The 20457-nt window shown below is 39.4% G+C and overlaps 1 protein-coding gene across 1 annotated transcript in view; it reads left to right on the top strand.

Annotated features, from left to right (window-relative positions):
- osp (myosin phosphatase Rho interacting protein outspread) overlaps window positions 1-20457 on the top strand; it is a 309866-nt gene that overhangs the window by 269664 nt on the left and 19745 nt on the right. Inside the window, 3 exon segments of the mRNA XM_089730127.1 lie at window positions 14026-14098; window positions 14652-14720; window positions 14723-14818. Coding sequence (XP_089586253.1) covers window positions 14026-14098; window positions 14652-14720; window positions 14723-14818 — 238 coding nt within the window.

Below are 20457 nucleotides of genomic sequence, written 5' to 3'. Positions count from 1 at the left end.
CACCGCACCACTAACACTTAACGGAACCATCTTCAACAATTAATCTGAGCAACTCGAAGAGGCAGAAATAGTCTTAAACAATTTAAAAGATATTTTTTTTATATGAATATTTCATCACCATTTTAATATAGTTTACCAATAACCTGTGAATGAGCATGTCTTCAAGAATAAATGGGCGATATTAACATACCTTGTGATGTGAAAACGATTAGGAAATACAGATTAACTTGAAAACTAAGTTTATAAAGACAACCGATCCCATAATCATCATCATTTTCAGTCTGATTCACCTAGTGTTGAACAGAGACTCTACTCTACTTGTTCCGGTCCTGAACTGACGTCATCCAGCTATAGCTACAAACAAACCGACAAACATATGGACTGCAAATACCCAATTAAAAATAAACAATATCATATGTCATAAGTTCATGAATAAGGCCGACCCTAAATCTTCAGTGAACGATGTCGGCTTTATGCCCAGCTGTGCCCCAAAAAGCTGCATGATGTCACCCCACGGCGCGGCACTGCTCAATGGATGTATAACCTAATTTTTCAATTGACCGTAATCGTCGCCGATCGATTCCTTTGAATTTCGCGTCTGTGTATGTGCCGACAGCGTAGTGCATTACTAGTTAAGCGATCGGTAATTGGTTTGGTAATTGTATGTATTTTAGGTGTCGATGTCAAGGAATTATGTAGTCCGTCGTTAAAATAGCCTAATCTTCATTTTTGGATGAAGATCCTTTGTAATATATTCACATCCAGTAAATCTCGACTAGCTTGATAAACCCAATCAGATCATTGGCATTTTTGAAATACCTATTTTTAGCAGTTTTCCAAAAAATGGATGATGGTATTTAAATAGATTGCATTCACTATTGGGTCGTTTTCAATTTTGCGGCCAATAAAGTAACGATTATTTAGGCATGTTCAGAATAAAAATGCTTCATCACAATCAAGTCAATCGCTCATTTATTGATAATATTATATAATATTAATTTATATTTTTCATTTTACGCATTTGATAACGCCAACACGGATGACAATTTAACAAGGTACTTTTTTTAAAAGCTTAGAAATCGTACTTCTTTTGTTTTAAATAATGTTCTAATATCCAGCTAATTTTCCTTTATTATTGTATATTATATACTAATTAAATAAAATTACCGAATTTCAACACGCATTACTGGAAAAATAGCAAACAACTTACAATTTGAATTTCGAACCAGTGATACGAATGAGATTTGGGTTAGTTTTTAATGTATAACTCCTTATTTAACAGTGCTTACGAATATATAGTTAAAGGACCACGTGCCTGTTGTCATGACAACAAATTTACTGTACTTATAATTGCGGTAACATTCAAGGTTATGAGAATTAAATCAAATAACTCGCTTTTGGTTCCAAATTTGAAAACGACCCTATTGATGATTCTGTTTCAAAATGTACTATGGCGCATACGGTTTCAGCGATCACCAACGTGCAGTAATTAGTCAGTTTCACTGGAGCAGACTGTTTACGTTAGCTAACCCCATTCTTTTAAATAGAACACATGTGCAAGTCGATTCTAGATTCTTGGATTTGTTTGTTTTACTAATGCTCCTATCCGTGCTCACATTTCTAAAGCTAAACGATTTCTCAAAATATCGACTCGAAATTCTATTTTGCTGTTTTAAATTTATTTATTTTTCTTTGGTGACATTAAAGACTAGATTTCTTTTTCTTTCTTTCGCTGGTAGCCTAAGAGGCTATTCCAGCCGCCAAGAGCGACGCATCGATTTCATGTTTCTGCTTTAATCTATCTTTAATTTGTCACATAAGGACTAATAAATATCTCAAAAGCAATAAATACAGTCCACGCTCATTTACCACAACGCAACACGGGCTCAATATGAGAGAATTTGCTAACACTAGCCCTAGCAAGAGCCGTGCTTCGCAGAATCTACCACCGGATCGGAATCGCGACCCACTGAGAAGATCCGGCGACAAACTCAGTGGGCTGTGTCTATGGGTTAGTTCGCTCGACGAACTGTTCGTCATAATCGACGAATTCGAGTTTAATGACCACAATTATTTACGTAGTCTTTGTTCACGAGTGCATAAGACCACCAACGCCACGTTTAAATGAGTGACAGCTATCTACGTATCAGCTCTATCCTTGGCTACATCTAAGAAGGCTCAACTGTCAGTTTTCAGTTACTTATCAATCTTGAATATAGCAAAATTACTTTGACCCGTCTTACGCAAACGGTTCGTGCCTGATGACGGATCGTTTCATATTTGATATGTTACAACAGGTCTGGCACGTTTTTTTTAGTCCGTGCTCATATAATAATTGTTCTTAAGAATCCAAGTGATGTGTGAACATGAAAATTTCGTGCCAATTCACATAATCCTATAGAGTATATTCGGTAAACCTTCCGGTAAATAAATCGCTAAAGGACACTGTTCTTCTATTTTGCCTTACCATTTTCGTAAACCTATCCTGAAAAATCGATAATGTTACGAGTACAGATAATTTCTATTTTAATTACGATCGAGAATTAATAACAAATAACTAGAAATCAATTAATAATTTTTTACTATGGACACGGAAACTGCATTGTACTGCCTGTGATGGGATGGGTATTCGTTCTTCGGATAATTGCGAGCTGACCATATAAGTTTGACGAGGAAATACGTGCTGTACCGACAATTATCACCGGTATCCGTTGATAGAAATCGCGACTTGTATGTACTCTTTATGGTATTTCTATTCCGAGATGTTTTTACGAAACGCGTGACTGTTTTGCGAGGTTTTGTTAAAGCTTTAGACGTATTTACGAGAAAGCTCATAAAGAAAGCAACACGCCACCCATCTTGAAACTTGAAAACAATATCTTAGATAAAGAACTAGTACTGGTGGTAGGACCTCTTGTGAGTCCGCGCGGGTGGGTACCACCACCCTGTTTATTTCTGCCGTGAAGCAGTAATGCGTTTCGGTTTGAAGGGTGGGGCAGCCGTTGTAACTATACTTGAGACCTTAGAACTTATATCTCAAGGTATGTGGCGCATTTACGTTGTGGATGTCTGTGGGCTCCAGTAACCACTTGACACCAGGTGGGCTGTGAGCTCGTCCACCCATCTAAGCAATAAAAAAAAAAAAAAATTAAAACTAATTCGATTAATCACTAATACTGATCGAAATCGGCTGCCATTTCTAAATAGCCATAAATACTTCTCATAACCTCAGTAATAGGGATTTCTTCTATGTTTTATTTTCGAATTTTTGTTACGTTACAGGATTAATAGAATATTCTCGCTGCTTTCAATTTTTGGAAATAGCTTTTAGATATACAAATAACATTATATGCTTGAAAGAAAAAAATAATTTAAATGGTTTTTACGGTTCGAATACTCTATAGTTTTCGTGGTCAAGGACTAGAGGAAATGTCAAAAACATGAAACATCCCCAATCGATCGGTCGAATGTTCATATGCAGATACTACCGAACACCTAGCCATAAATCTATCAATACTTCAACTATGTTAGCACCGAATGAGAATCTCTAATCCCATTCCGATCCGTTACCAGAATTGACGCACTAACAGCACATCCCTTTTCATGTTACCGAATCGTTTTAATTAATCCTTCAGCTGAGACGAATCAATTATTTCCTTTTCACCGACATACGAACGTAATTGATATGAACTAGTTCGAATGACCAGTTTCGAACGGGAGGAGGCGATGATTAAAACACTTTTTCTTTCACATGTGAATTAAAAATATAGACGTTACATGGTTGATTGCCAAAGTGTATTTATACGTTTAGATACGTCTAACGGCCGTCTGGTGTAGTGGTAAGTGACATGGTCACTACACAAGGGGGTTGCGGGTTCGAATCCCGCCAAGGGAGGATATTTGTATGATAAATATAAATGTCTTTTCCAGGGTTATGGATGTACATTAAATATGTGTATGTGTATAATAAAAAATCCGACAATCTTGTAGATATTCTGCTAGTGCAGGAGACCTGCCTGAAGCCCTCGCGTCGTGACCCGAAAGTCGCGAATTACGTCATGGTTAGGAATGACAGACTCACCGCCTCCAAAGGCGGGACTGCCATTTACTATAGGCGGGCCCTGCACGTTATCCCTCTCGATACCCCCTCGCTCTCACATATCGAGGCGTCAGTGTGCCGTATCTCGCTGACGGGACACCAGCCGATCGTCATCGCATCCGTCTATCTCCCCCCGGACAAGCCCCTTCTGAGCAGTGACATCGAGTCACTGTTCGGCATGGGAGACTCCGTCATCCTGGCAGGCGATTTAAATTGCCACCACACTAGGTGGAACTGCCACAGTTCAAACATAAACGGTAGGCGTCTCGACGCGTTTATAGACGACCTTACCTTTGAAGTAGTCGGTCCCCCAACTCCAACATGTTATCCGTATAACATCGCGCTCCGTCCGAGCACTATAGACCTGGCACTGCTGAGGAACGTAACTCTGCGCTTGCGTTCCATCGAAGCAATGTCAGAGCTCGACTCAGACCACCGACCTGTCGTTATGCAGCTCGGTCGCCCCCACAACCCAGTCACAGCTACGAGGACCATGGTGGACTGGAAGAAGCTGGGCAAATGCTTAGCCGATGCCGCTCCACCAATCCTCCCCTGCGGCCCGGATTCAACTCCATCCCCCGAGGACACAGTCGAATCCATAAACATCATCACGGATCACATCTCTTCCGCGATCATAAGATCCTCAAAAGAAGTCGATGTGGAGGATAGCTTCCACCGCATCAGACTGTCCCCCGAACTTAGGAACCTCCTAAGAGTTAGAAACGCGGCAATCCGGGCCTACGATCAACTTCCCACGCACTCAAACCGGATTCGGATGCGTCGTCTACAGCGGGATGTAAAATCTCGCCTAAGCGACGCCCGAAATGAGAATTGGGATAGTTACTTAGAAGGACTCGCGCCCTCTCATCAAGCATACTGGCGACTAGCAAGGACTCTCAAGTCCGAAACTACCGCTACTATGCCTCCTCTCGTACGCCCTTCAGGCCAACCACCGGCTTTCGATGACGATGACAAGGCAGAGTTGCTGGCCGATGCACTGCAAGAGCAGTGCACCACCAGCACTCAATACGCGGACCCCGAACACACCGAGGCAGTCGACAGGGAGGTCGAGCGCAGAGCTTCCCTGCCACCCTCGGACGCGTTACCCCCCATTACCTCTGACGAAGTTAGAGAAGTAATAGACAACCTTCAACCTAAGAAGGCACCCGGCTCCGACGGCATCCGCAACCGCGCGTTAAAACTCTTACCAGTCCAACTGATAACAATGTTGGCTACCATCTTAAATGCCGCTATGACGCACTGCATCTTTCCGGCGGTATGGAAAGAAGCAGACGTTATCGGTATACACAAGCCGGGCAAACCGAATAATGAAACCGCTAGTTACCGACCGATCAGTCTCCTCCCAGCGATAGGCAAAATTTACGAACGGCTCCTTCGGAAACGCCTCTGGGACTTCGTTACCGCGAATAAAATTCTAATAGACGAGCAGTTTGGATTCCGAGCCAAACACTCGTGCGTACAACAAGTGCACCGCCTCACGGAGCACATCTTAATAGGGCTAAATAGGCGTAAACAAATCCCGACCGGCGCCCTCTTCTTCGATGTAGCGAAGGCGTTCGACAAAGTCTGGCACAACGGTTTGATCTACAAACTGTACAACATGGGAGTGCCAGACAGACTCGTGCTCATCATACGAGACTTCTTGTCGAACCGTTCGTTTCGATATCGAGTAGAGGGAACTCGTTCTCGTCCCCGTCATCTGACTGCCGGAGTCCCGCAAGGCTCCGCACTCTCCCCGTTACTATTTAGTTTGTATATCAACGATATACCCCGGTCTCCGGAGACCCATCTAGCGCTCTTCGCCGATGACACGGCTATCTACTACTCGTGTAGGAAGATGTCGTTGCTTCATCGGCGACTCCAGACCGCAGTAACCACCATGGGACAGTGGTTCCGGAAGTGGCGAATAGACATTAACCCCACGAAAAGCACAGCGGTGCTATTCAAAAGGGGTCGCCCTCCGAATACCACTTCGAGCACCCCACTCCCCAATAGGCGCGTAAACACCTCCGCCGTTAGCCCCATCACTCTCTTTGACCAGCCCATACCGTGGGCCCCGAAGGTCAAATACCTAGGCGTCACCCTCGACAGAGGGATGACATTCCGTCCCCACGTAAAAACGGTACGCGATCGCGCCGCGTTTATACTAGGACGACTCTACCCAATGCTTTGTAGACGAAGCAAACTGTCCCTCCGTAATAAGGTAACCCTCTACAAAACTTGCATACGCCCCGTCATGACGTATGCAAGCGTAGTGTTCGCTCACGCGGCCCGCACCAACTTGAAACCCCTTCAGGTTATACAATCCCGATTCTGCAGGATAGCCGTCGGAGCACCATGGTTCCAGAGGAACGTGGACCTCCACGATGACCTGGAGCTCGACCCCGTCAGTAAGTATCTACAGTCGGCATCGCTGCGCCACTTTGAGAAGGCGGCACGACATGAGAACCCTCTTGTCGTGGCCGCCGGAAACTACATACCCGATCCTGTAGACCGTTTGGTAAACCGTCGACGTCGCCCAAAGCACGTCATCACGGATCCTCCTGATCCATTAACGGTGCTTTTAGGCAATACAAGCACCGGTCACCGTCCTCGCCGAACCCGTCGCTTGCGACGAAGGGCTCGACGAGCGAATTAACCCACAGACACAGCCCACTGAGTTTCTCGCCGGATCTTCTCAGTGGGTCGCGCTTCCGATCCGGTGGTAGATTCTGCGAAGCACTGCTCTTGCTAGGGCGGTGTTAGCAATTCTCCGGTTTGAGCCCCGCGAGCTCACCTACACAAGCTAGGGTACGCTGAAGTAGCCTCTCAAGGCTATCAGCATAGGTAGGAAAAATAAAAAAAAAAAAAAAAAAAAAAAATCTTACATTTATTTCCGTTATCTGGTACCTGTAACACAAGTTCTTTACGAACTTACCACGGGACCAGTTAACGTGGCGTGATTGTTAGTAAATATTTATTATTTATATTATATTTATTTAGATATAGAATGAGTCGAAAAGGACCATAAATAAAATAGAAATGTAATGTAAATTTAATTACAGGTGGTAGGACCTCTTGTGAGTCCGCGCGGGTGAAGCAGTAATGCGTTTCGGTTTGAAGGGCGGGGTAGCCGCTGTAACTATACTTGAGACCTTAGAACTTATATCTCAAGGTTGGTGGCGCATTTACGTTGTGGATGTCTATGGACTCCAGTAACCACTTAACATCAGGTGGGCTGTGAGCTCGTCCACCCATCTAAGCAATAAAAAAAATTTAAGAGTTTAAAAGTTACGAATATTTTGGCGTGATGCAAGTGCCATTATAAGGGAGAGATTGAAGACTGCGGGTAAATTTTTAGGAGCATAAAGACCGCTTGTACCCTCTTTCTAGTCCGTTTTTAGTGTTACGACTGAAACTCGATGACTCGCGCCTATATTAAATAATATCGGAACACATTAAATGTGAAATTCTTCTATATCGTTCCCTCACTGCTGAGGATCGCGACGACATGTGACGTTCCTCCATAGTGTTCGATCATGGGTGGCATGGACCGCATGGTACAGACTACCATCAAGTGTTTCTATTACTAGATCTGATCATCTGGCTGGTGTTCTACCCACGGCGCGCGTGCACTCATGCGACCCGTAATTAATTATAAGCCTCTCTAATTCATGTCTGGGAGACCGCATGATGCGTTCGAAGAAGCTCATAACACGTTCCCGGCAGATGGAAGAGAGCCTTTTTCGGATGCTTAGCTCCCTTAGAATGGACTCAAAGAACTCGTAAAAGTAGCGATTTTTTTAATAATTTGATCCAATCTTCATGTTCATAGCGGTGTTGTAGAGAATATATACCCAAGTTTCTGGTTCATTCTGATGTACATATGTTTCATCGTGTCATCGCTGACAGACCTCTCGACTAGAAAAATGCCGTACAGAATAATATATCGTAAAAAATATCGAAGTGTAAAGTTCGTCGACCTGACGGCGCCATGTTGTATCATACCGCTTGTTACGAATACCTGATACAAAAATGTTAAGGATTTGTAGACTCGTCGGATTAACATGGATATTAATTAAAAAAATAGAACTAATGATGCAGAGCCTAGCAAATATAAGTAAGGAAGCTGGTCTGGAAATCAATGCCAGTAAAACAAAATTGATGACAAATTCAAGGGAAATAGACGTTATGGTAGATGGCAATAAGATCGAATATATCAAAGAATATAATTACTTAGGCCAGATTATATCCCCTTCAGATGTAATGACCAAGGAAATAACCAGGCGAATAGCCCAAGGTTGGAGAAAATACTGGTCACTGAAGGAAATAGTGAAAAGTAAGGATCTAGGCAATCACATCAAAAAGAAAACATTCGAGACCTGTATTCTACCAGTTCTTACTTATGGCTGCGAAACTTGGTCATTGACACTTAACCACAGGGAAAAGCTAATAAAATGCCAACGTGCCATGGAAAGAAGTATGCTAGGGTTAAAAATCAAAGATAGAGTCAGGAACGTAGACATAAGAACAAGAACGAAACTCACAGACATTCTCACCCGGATAGACGTCCAAAAATGGAGATGGGCTGGACATATGCTACGCCACCCCACTAACAAATGGAGCAAGCAAGTCACCCTCTGGCAACCAAGAGACGGCAAACGAAGTAGGGGTCGTCAAATCAGGAGATGGGAAGATGACTTGAAGCAGACAGCGGGACCATTCTGGCTGAGAGTAGCAAGGGATAGGACCCATTGGAAGGAATTGGAGGAGGCCTATGCCAAAAGGCACACCGAACTTAGGGACCTCTTGTAACCCTATGTTTAGGAATAAAAAGGCTATTATTATAATTAAATTCATTGTTTTTGGCAAGTAGTACAATCATAATTATATTTTTGAAATGAAACTACGTGTGAAACATGATTGGTTAACAACTAACATTAACGTTTGCATCAGAATTAGCCAAATTAAAATTAAATACAATGAATATATTCAAATAAACTTTAGTAAAACAACAGATATCTCCGATTATTTCTAAATCGAACTCATTTTTAATTGTATCATAATCCGTCATTGCCTATCAATAAATACATACCCTCATGTGTAAACATCAATAATTATTGCAAATTGGTTTATAATTACAATATAATATGTAGTATATAAATAATGCATCTTTTGTATATCTATTTATTCTTTTTTTCGTCATATTTTAGAAGTAGTGTATTTATGTTTTTGTTTTTTTTTCTACATTTAATTTTATTAACGCAATTAACATCCACTATTTTTTATCCAAAATGTTCCACGTTAATTTATGTATCGCAAACTCGATAAGTGGGTGCCGCACGAACTCAACGATAACCAGCGCAATGAACACATTAAGGTATGCCTTGCCGTTACTTAACAGACACAGAAACGAAATAATTTTAAACCGCATTGTCCCCAATGATTACAAAAGGGATACTTTTTGATAATCATAAGCTATCAATGATATCAATGATGATAGCCTATCATCATGTTTATCAGACCCTGGTTCAACACCGAGCCAATGCCTCAAACGAAAACTTACCCATAAAAAGTCATGGTCACTGTGTTTGGTGGTCTAGTGCCCATAAATTTCATCACAGCTTCTTACCAAGTAGCACCTGCATTACTGCGGATACTGTGAGGAACTGGACGCAATGATGCAGAAGCTTGCGAATCTCCAGCCAGCCTTAGTTAGTCCCTCGTCCCTAAATGACAACGGTGAACTTCATACGGCACAAAAGATGGCCTCTAGCTACAAGATCTAGGGTTGGAAGTTTTGCATCATCCACTGTACTCAACAAATCTTGTGCCGATAGTCTTCTACTTTTTCCTAAGTTTGAACAACTTTTTGGCAGGGAAAAAGCTCAATACCCAAGAGGCAGTACAAAACGCCTTGAAAGAGTTGTTGGCTTTCTGGATTTCTTCGAGAATGGCATTGAAATATTACCACTGCGCTTGCAGAAACATGGTTGCATATTTCATTGATAAAAAAGGATTTAACTTTCTCGATAATAGTTTAATAGATCATGTCCATACTAGTCGAACGCGGAGTCGAGTATGACGAAAACAGATGACGCAGCACCATCTTCTCACCAAACTGACCATGTACGGACGTAGATACTCTTATAATTAAAACCAGAAAATCTTAATCACCTTTATTCGTAGACACGCAAGAGCTAAAATCGTAGGTCCTAATTGTAGTCATAAAACAATTTTCTCGAAATTGTGTTATTAAGACTTTATATTGCCTTGTTCTCTCTGAATTTTTACCATTTTAGTATATGTTTTTAGGTTCATGGTTTTTCCATCGTAACGCGGTAGTCGAACGTCGCTGGGTGTTAATTGACCTATTAACTTTTTCTAAGAATGTTTAACTCAATTTGATGCAAACGGATATAACAGCTTTTTTTGTTTGATAATTCACATCAACATTGTTGAAATTGTTCATAAAAAGCGGAAAGAGATGTGTAGAACATTCTTTTCTTTAGGGTTGATGGTCAAATTAGCTGAAGGCCCGTTTCCGACATTGATCCTATTTGTCAAAACCCTGATAAAAGTTAATGATATTTTTCATCAATATAATCGATTCGCGATATACTACTTACTAAATGTGATAAAAGTTTTTTTACGCCATTACAAGAACATATTTATAAGTCATACATTGCATAACTTATCCATCATTATTAATTAGATAAGACGACCAATTAAAAATTACCACAAGAACTGCGCGAGTTTCCTTTTTGCAGTATGCCTTCGCGATTCTGTCGAGTTGAATCCCACATCATTGGTATGTAAAAGTATAGTTTATCAGTTCAGTGAACTCCAAGGTACAATGTAATAATTGAGGAACTGAGATAGACATACACAGATCTGCAACGAATCGAAAAGCATCAACTATTTCATGCATAGTATTTCGACAATGAGCCTACTTATAATAGTCATCATAATAATCAAATTTCAGTCAGTCATATTAGTCAAATTTTTGACATACAGCCAACAACTATTAGTATTGGTTGGCTGAATTGGTATAATACCAATACCAATACCAATAACCAAAACTACATCCCAACTCGATTACAAGTTCACCGACCAATGTATTCCTTTGTATCTATTCTCTGTGATCTTCTCGAGTCGTAGATATATATAATCGGAATTACTTTATGTATAATCTCGCGATTTCTATATTCATCCAATATTTCGAATACATTTTTCGTTGTCACCTGGTGAAAATAATTTTTCCATTCCATCCATTTTTCAGTCCATTACGATCTTTTAGCATAATTGTTTTATTTTATTGCTTAGATTGGTGGACGAGCTCACAGCCCACCTGGTGTTATGTGGTTACTGGAGCCATTGACATCTACAACGTAAATACGCCACCCACCTTGAGATATAAGTTCTAAGGTCTAAAGTATAGTTACAACGGCTGCCCCACCCTTCAAACCGAAACGTGGTACCTACGCGTGCGGACTCACAAGAGGTCCTACCACCAGTAAACTTCCTAACGAAGTCCCTAAACAGCAGACTTGTCTTCGCGTTACTGACATCGCGCGAATGTCATAAATATGCCGATCAAATGTAATATAGTACGTATGCTGAAGACAGAGAGTTCGCGATAACGGTACGGACGGCGCCGACGCTGTAATTTTATTGTTTTTTTAATGCATTCAACGATTGATTTAATGTTCTCTTTCGACCATCAACGTGAGTCATGCGTATTTTAATTAATTACTAAAAACCGACCAGTTTCGATTCTGAACGTTGTCGTTGCATTTGATTCTTTGAAAAGCGAGCCATTAATTTATGGCGTAGGATCTGCCTCGGGCCTCTACGGGCTTATGTGAAACATATAACATCACATCGAAACACTAAGACTCATTGAGATGACGATCGTCTCGGTTATCTTAACTAGCATAACCTTAAAATTTAACGCGAGATGACTTTTATCAACCCGTAGTTCACGCGACATATGTTCTCGAAATGAGAATTAAGATCGGATATTCATTTACATTAAAACCCAATAATTCACTAGTTCGAATTTTTTTTTTGCTTTTACACTGTCCAAGAGAAAAATATCAAAATTGATCAAGAATCGATACAGTACAGATTATATTCGTACATATAAACAATAATTCCAACGTCAGCATAGCCGGGCCACAGATTATACGACCCGCGACGGCGGGCGCGCTAGTTATTCGCCAATTAATCTGTTCGCATATAATTAGGGTTGGCGGCGATAAATATCGTCTTTTTAAGAACGAACAAAATGCGTACTCCACATACAAATAAAATTGATATTTCTCTCTGTCATTTCAAAATAAGTTTCACATTGTAATTTGCAGTATTTCTTCTTCTGCTGAGTCGTATTTCTTCATTGCTGAAGGTCGTGTCTGTAATTCGCAATAGGCAAACAGAAGTAGACTTTATTATTTTATTTCTCGCTTGTCTGTTTGTCTGACTGTTTGCCAAATAAGGTAAGGTCAGGTTTGTTAAATAAACATTTCACGCTATAAGGGTTTCCTCGTTGGACAGATTTACAAAATGAAGGCACTTTAATTATTAATTAATCACCATAAATATATAGCAACCAAAGTTACTTCACAATTACTAGCCAATCAACAAATTTGGTACCAACAATTACCAAGGTTCCTTTACCAGGTATTTTGATTAATCATGTGTCTTCAGGTAATGGTAATAATTTGTGCACAAGTGCGGGTTCATTCTGACGGTTTGGACTTCCATCTCATATACATAGACAACGGAACTTGAACAATCCAGTAAACTCTGAACTAATCCGCCTTGCTCATTTAAACCGTTAGAAAAGACATAAGCCCAATCAAATCACGTGCCCATACAGGCAAACGCTTTCAAATAATTAACAGTTACCACTTACCGTTTTCTAACGAAAGTTTCACTTCGACGACTGTTTACGGAAACCAGACTTCGATCTAAGGAGTTCTTTAACAGCTATATTTAATTTTGATTGCAACTGGTTCGGTGTTTATAGTCTATGGCACGAGACCGCTTCCGCGTTCCGGTCTCAAGACAAATTATGGACATAAATTGACATGAACTTGTATGAATGAGCATTCACATACTGATTACTGATTTAAAAACATAGTTGAGTTTAAATTAACAAATCTACATTTGGTCTCAAAAACTTAATAATAGAGCCCAATTGCAATTGAGCCTATAGACACGGCAAATTGGATTCTTTTGGCATTCCGAAGTCGTCGTGGCCTAAAGGATAAGATGTCCGGTGCATTCGTGTTGAACGATGCACCGATGTTCGACGCCCAGGCGGGTACTAATTTTTCTAATGAAATACGTAGGTACTCAACAAATGTTCACGATTTACTTCCACGGTGAAGGAATAACATCGTGTAATAAAAATTAAACCCGCAAAATTCTAATTTGCGTAATTACTGGTAGTAGGACCTCTTGTGAATCCGCGCGGGTAGGTACCACCACCCTGCCTATTTCAGCCGTGAAGCAGTAATGCTTTCAGTTTGAAGGGTGGGGCAGCCGTTGTAACTATACTGAGACCTTAGAACTTATATATTTCAAGGTGGATGGCGCATTTACGTTGTAGATATCTATGAGCTCCAGTAACCACTTAACACCAGGTGGGCTGTGAGCTCGTCTACAATCTAAGCAATAAAAAAAAAAAAAAATGGATTCTTGTCGAAGATATTCTGCTCTTGATACTGGGAATATGATTTCTGCCCTGTACTGACATTGAATCAGTTCTTAACATAAGTTCTAGGAGATGAATTACATCGAAATAAGTTTAATGAACACAAACCCTTAACTTTTGGTCAATACCCTGCGACCACACGCTCTAAGCTGACATCTGTCTTTGACATGCCAAACAAAACTGAAGCCTGTATTATTGTTCACAGGGTCGACATAAACGTAACGCTACATTTCCTGGTGGTCAAACTGCGAGCCTTCTTCAATCATCGACAACAAGAAGTAAGTACCAATATCATTACTGACAATTAGTAAGGTGCTTTAGAAAAATGCAAGTAAAACTCGTCGCCCCGCCTGTCTCGGCTGAGCTCTGTCACTTTATTGAGTGAAAGAGGGCTTTAGTCATGATTAGACCTACATATAGGTATAGGTGGAATATTGGCTATTTATCCCTAATCTGATAGATAAGGCTGTAAAATCATTTCCACCATTCCCTCTCTGGGACGACCTATACCTCCTTCTTCAAATGAGGTTCGAAAATAGTCCTTGAAGCAAAAATTAACTGCGCTCCTCGTGATCCTGACATCTATGAGCGATAGATACACTTACCTTCTGGTAGGCCATATAGTTGACTGCAAACCACGTTATTATAATAATGTCATGGTAATTAGCCCTGTCCTGGTGAAACTGGAGAGGCCTCTGGGCCATCAGTAATCCCTCGTTCATAAAAAAAGTAATTAGCACGACTAACTATAATAACATTTATACAATTCCAGTACACAATCACGCTCTGTCACCAGATCAATAAATCTGTAAATAGTTCTTCCGCCTACAGAATATTCAGCTGATGCATCTACGCTTCGGGATGTGGCTGAAAACTGTGCACCTAGCAGACAGAGGTACTGCTCGGGGGTACGACGACGTGGCCGGGGCCGAGGGTGCAGCCGCCGCAGCCTGAGATCCCAAGCCTGGCCGCCGCGACGCAGCCCATTGACACCAAAGGTTGACACCGAAAATTTACTTGTGAAATTCAAAGCTGAACAAACTCCCAGAAATCAATGTACCGCCAATGGCTTTAGTTTTTACCAAATAAATTATCAGTAAACTTCATTACAAATTACGAAAAATAAAATTTCATCGGTGACCATAAAAACTTACATAAAAATTCGGAAACTTCTTGAACGGATCTTAAATTCTTATCTGTTGTATTGGTAGTTATGTGATGATGTCTGGGTTGGAATCTTACTCGGGGCTAACTTTTTTAAAAGTAAATAACATCGAATAGCAATAAAAAATAATAATGCAGTCCGTACAAGTAAACTTAACTTACTAAGACCTTAGAACTTATATCTCAAGGTGGGTGGCGTATTTATGTCATAGATGTCTATGGGCTCCAGTAACCACTTAACCCCAGTGGCTGTGAGCTTGTCCACCCATCTAAGCAATAAATAAAAACTTAACCACCGAACTTAACTTAACCCCATCAACGCAGTCGCGCGTACCAGCCGTTCCTTGATCCCTCAAGTACAACCAACCCAATATTTTAAAGTGGACGCGACATCCAACTTTTGGGCGACTCCTCTTAATACCTCACAGACTCTGCTGTGATATTGTCAGCCTACTGTAGGAACAAACGAGTCGTATAATTGGTTGATATAATATAATGCTTAATACCTTTAATCTCTCACTCCCACTCAAACTCCAATACCTTATCTTGACCAAATCACATCAAATCATGACGTTTTTGGAACTACTTCACTGCGATCCGTTCCAGCTTTTTCTCTGATACAAAAAGCCTTAAAAGTCTCCACAAGATATTTAGTATTCAACATTGCTTAATGTATTTTCATATGAGTGTACTAATGACCGGAATTCGATCCGTTGTCCCTTAAATTTCACTAGACGATGACCGAGCTTTATGTTTTTTTTATAACGCCATCTTGTTGTGTCTTTTAAAGCGGTTAGTTGCCCTCAATTAAGAAAAATAGTATTATTATTCGCCAATAGATGTCGGGAAGAGTTGATTATTGAAAACACGAATAAAACAACATTTTCTGAAAATAAATCGTAGCTAGACCGATTTATCGCCCCCGAAATCCCCTGTATACTAAATTTTATGAAAATCGTTGGAGCCGTTTCCGAGATTCAGATTATATATCTATATATTAATACGTGAAGCAAAAACTTTGTATCCCTTTTTACGAAAATTGCGCCGACGGAGGAGTATGAAATTTTCCACACATATAGAGAATATAGAGAAGAAGTGCACAATGCTAATATTTTTTTAAAATAATGCATAAAAGATACATTAAATCAATAAAGAAATCATTACACACACTACATACCATGTATTTGACGCACACACGCACGCATACTATTTATTGTCAAACTTTTGTTCTTGACGTTTGTTGTCAAATTGAGAATAGATTAAATATTGTTTGTCTTTGTTAATACTGTTTATAGTGTAGTCTTGGCGAAATTTGTGATTATAGAAGTATAAAATACAATCATAAGAGTGTACAAACTTACAATTCCAATTAATTATAGTCGAATTTAGACTACTGCGGGACCTCTAGTTTATATTAATATACAACAATTGCTCGTTTAAAGGTATAAGATTTATTTTATTGACCTCGGATCGTGACACGTACCTTTTAGTTATTAATTAAGACTCAAAACTTGAGACGTCGCTATCGTTAGATTTTATTCGTTTTCGTTTCGTTTAATTAAGATTTAATGGGCGCCGTAATTATTTGGAGGCTTGTTCCTGTTTTATTATCATATTCGTCTGATGACAAGGCTGCGGCTATGAGAATGTTCAGGAATGTTCGTGAACTATCAAACTGACACTTGAAACTACGTTACGTTATGTATTATCATTTGAATTTTAAAAAAAGTCTACTATAACAAATGACTTATTTGAACATGTGGATTTAAAACGTAAAAAAGTACCCTCTTCGTATATTTAATGATTTAGATGCAATTATCTGGGAAGCTGCAATAAAATGCTAGTAAAGCTGCATTTTTTTTAATACAATTGCAGTGCAAAATAAAATACAGTCGATGTTTGAGTATTATGAAATGAATGGGAATGATAACCAGGAATCTTTCTGAAGTTTTAGAAATAATTGTACATTATTTCAAGGCAATCTGATTATGGCGCGCAAACATACAAGATACAAACAAATAACTATAATGTATCTTTATATATGTGCATATTATTAAGATTTGGGGGAAGAGACCAAAATAATGTTTTTATATATTTTTTTTATTGCTTAGATCGGTGGAGGAGCTCACAGCCCACCTGGTGTTAAGTGGTTACTGGAGCCATAGACATCTACGATGTAAATGCGCCACCCACCTTGAGATATAAGTTCTAAGGTTTCAAGTATAGTTACAGCGGCTGCCCCACCCCTCAAACCGAAACGCATTACTGCTTCTTACCGTTGCAGGGTGGTGGTACCTACCCGCCCGAACTCACAAGATGTCCTACCACCAGTAGGCTTTAATGTTACAAGTTGCCGGTATAAAGTATAAATATATTCTGTTTGCGTCGTAAAAACCAGACGATAATAATACCTATTTATTTTCTATAAATATCCCATAAACACACAAAATCAGTTCTAAAGACATTCCGTGCCTCAACAAGCCTTTCAACCACAAATTATATTGACTACCTAGTTGTTCTTCATAATAACTAAAGTACTGGGCTATAAATTATTGAGATATCCACTTACTTGTGATGAAGGAAAGGTCAGAAACTACCGCCTGGAGGCTGCACGTAATTACATTTGGCGCCAAACCGCCCACGCACCGAACTATGACAACACTAAAATTATAGTTGGCACTGGGCCATTGTGAAACGAAAAAAAAAACCTATTATTTGAATCCCACTGAATGTACAAAAGTTATGGATCGAAGCCATTTTACATTCATATTATAAAGGCTTCGATATGTTGTAATGATCTCCTTATTGGAAAAACATTTAACATTGCAAACGAAACAAAAACACGTTTAGTCCAAATTTGGCGAAATTAGTCGCAACAAATAAGAAAGCTATGCGAACCGATGCTAAGGGCTGCAAGTCAAGTCTACCTTCGCATTCAGTTAATAACGATACCGGATAATTACAAGTCAAATAATTATAAAACAACACTAATTTCACGGTAATAACACCGCAATACAATAATAAATCAAGTTACGCTATTAATTCGTAAATTATACCCTAAATTGAAACTCGATCGCTTTCGATAATAAGACTTCACATTGCGCATGCGCATAATGACAGGTTGTAAAAATGCGCATGCGCGGAGGCGTACGACGCACTGTATTTATGCGCAGTTTGGCTTACTGCTATAGACAACTATAGACTCGTTGGTAAATCGACAATAAGAAATTATTAATAAATTGAATGATTAGTTAAATTTTTTTGTAGTAATTTAGTCAATTATCTGTTAATAAACATTGAGTAGTTGCGTAATGGATTATAGAAAATAAAAGCGAAGTACTTATAACATCATATTGTACTGTTTTTAAACATATATATCGTGCAAGGTTGACATGAGATGGAATGTAGATATGCGTGACGCTTAATCAGAAAATATCCACGGAATACCAAATATAAATATTCCATAGTAAAATCGAAACAGAAGCTTATAGTGTTTGTAGAACAACTCGACAAAGGAGATGAGGTTTTATATGAGTATGTAGACTGTTTGATTGCTTAATAGATCAACAAAAATTTCAGAGCCTTTTTAGTTTTAAAAGATTATGACTAGGCTTTAGAATTAGTATGCTTAATTATTCCTTTTTAAGAATATTGAAATGTTTCAGTCGATCTGTTTGGCAAGGACATGCCTAAATCCGCAGAACCTCCGTAACCAAACCGGTATTTAATTAAATACGTTACCAAACACTGTATAAATAAGTCTTGTGCACAATATTTCAACGGTTCATGCATCAGATACACAAACATGACCGGGCATCAGTTCTCACAGCCTGTGGGAAACTATTTACATTACAAATATACAAATAACGGTCTTATACTTGAGTGCAGGAATATTCAATTAAAATGTGTTACATCGTACATTCTGCATTTATCTACAGAGCAACCTATTAAAAACGGTAGTATAAAATTGGAAATGCATTAACATTATAATATCACTAACAGGACTGGCAGAAGTAGGTCTGGCCTTAAATAGAAAAAAATCTTCGCTGTAGCTCCACCACCGGGAAATTTTAATTTAAATCATGCAGAGCTCCACTAAAGCAACAAAAGAAATGTCAAAAACTATCCAGCCGTTAAGGAGTTCACTGAAAAAACACGCACATTACGCAGAAGAATTATAAATATTCTATGAACATGATATATCTTGAACTTATAGTCTATCTAAATTCTGAAATAGAGCTCCACAAAGTACACGAATGCAATCATGTTGATATCATTATCATGACAGAGCTCTACCGGATTTTAAATAATAAAGAATCAATGGAAAAATTTCATTTTTTAGTGTGACGTATTTATTATCTGCCAATATGAATAGATATCCTACTTAGTTTTGAATTATATTATTCTTAACCCTATTCATTTTGGTAGGGCGTATTGGCTGCCCGAATGGGGTGGATCTACCAACCGTACTGCCTTGATTTTAATAATTTCCTACCTAATGGCTGGTAGTCCTGAGAAGTCATTCCAGCTTCAACGATTTTGTAGGCGAGCTCGCGGGGTTCAACTTGGAAGAACTTGCTAAGACTAATAATAATAACTAGACTAAGCAAGAGAATTGCTTCAACTGAGAAGGTCTGAAGAGGAATTCAGTGGGTTGTGTCTATAGGTGATCCTGCGTTTTTGTCTCGCGCCCAACTATAAATTCCAGCTTCAAAAATGAGGAACTCTGTTATGAAACTCCAATTATTATTTAATTGGTTGTAACTTCGCGCGACCCCTAGCCGTGGGGACCTCGTAGGAGGTTCAACTCCGGCCCAGAAAAAATGGAGTTTTCACTTTGAATGGACATTTAATTATTTCGATTCGGCGTTCGACAAATAAATACTTGGAGTTTTCTGAAATAACAGCATACAGTACAGTACCGTAGACACAATAAGCCAGTAAATTAATTAGAATTCAGAAAACAAAACAACCGATCACACCACGGGCACGCAATCATAAATAAATTAAAATCAATAATTCAATCCTCGTGCAATCGTGTTAAGGACGGCAAGGCCATTCATTTGTCTTTTCAGCACCCGACAAAATTAATAAGGTCTTCGTACAAGAACCGTTTTATAGATTTTATAGTCGACGTTTGGGTCTATACAATTGGTCATAACTTTGTCTGTGACCACTTAAAATGGACATGCTTGTGTTATGTAGCCAAACGAAGTTTAAAGGTCTTTGTTATTGGACATTGTGAAGTCCTAGTAATGCAATCTTACGATGATCCATAATGAAGTGTAAATGTCAAAAGTGTGTGGGTCTTTTCATAGTGGTCTTTTCTAGATTTATTAGTCGTGCCCACGCAGTCTCTGGGCCAGTGTGTGCACACCTGGTCGATCCTAATTACAGATCTAACGGTTATTGATAATTTTAATTAGCCTTGCAACCAAGCGTGCCTTTTGTTTAGTTCATCAGTTGTGAGCAT

This window comes from Bombyx mandarina, chromosome 10 (assembly GCF_030267445.1).
Source record: "Bombyx mandarina strain Sakado chromosome 10, ASM3026744v2".
Lineage (NCBI taxonomy): Eukaryota > Metazoa > Arthropoda > Insecta > Lepidoptera > Bombycidae > Bombyx > Bombyx mandarina.
The sequence above is the reverse complement of the archived record's forward strand: the minus strand, read 5'-3'. Positions and strand labels throughout refer to the sequence as shown.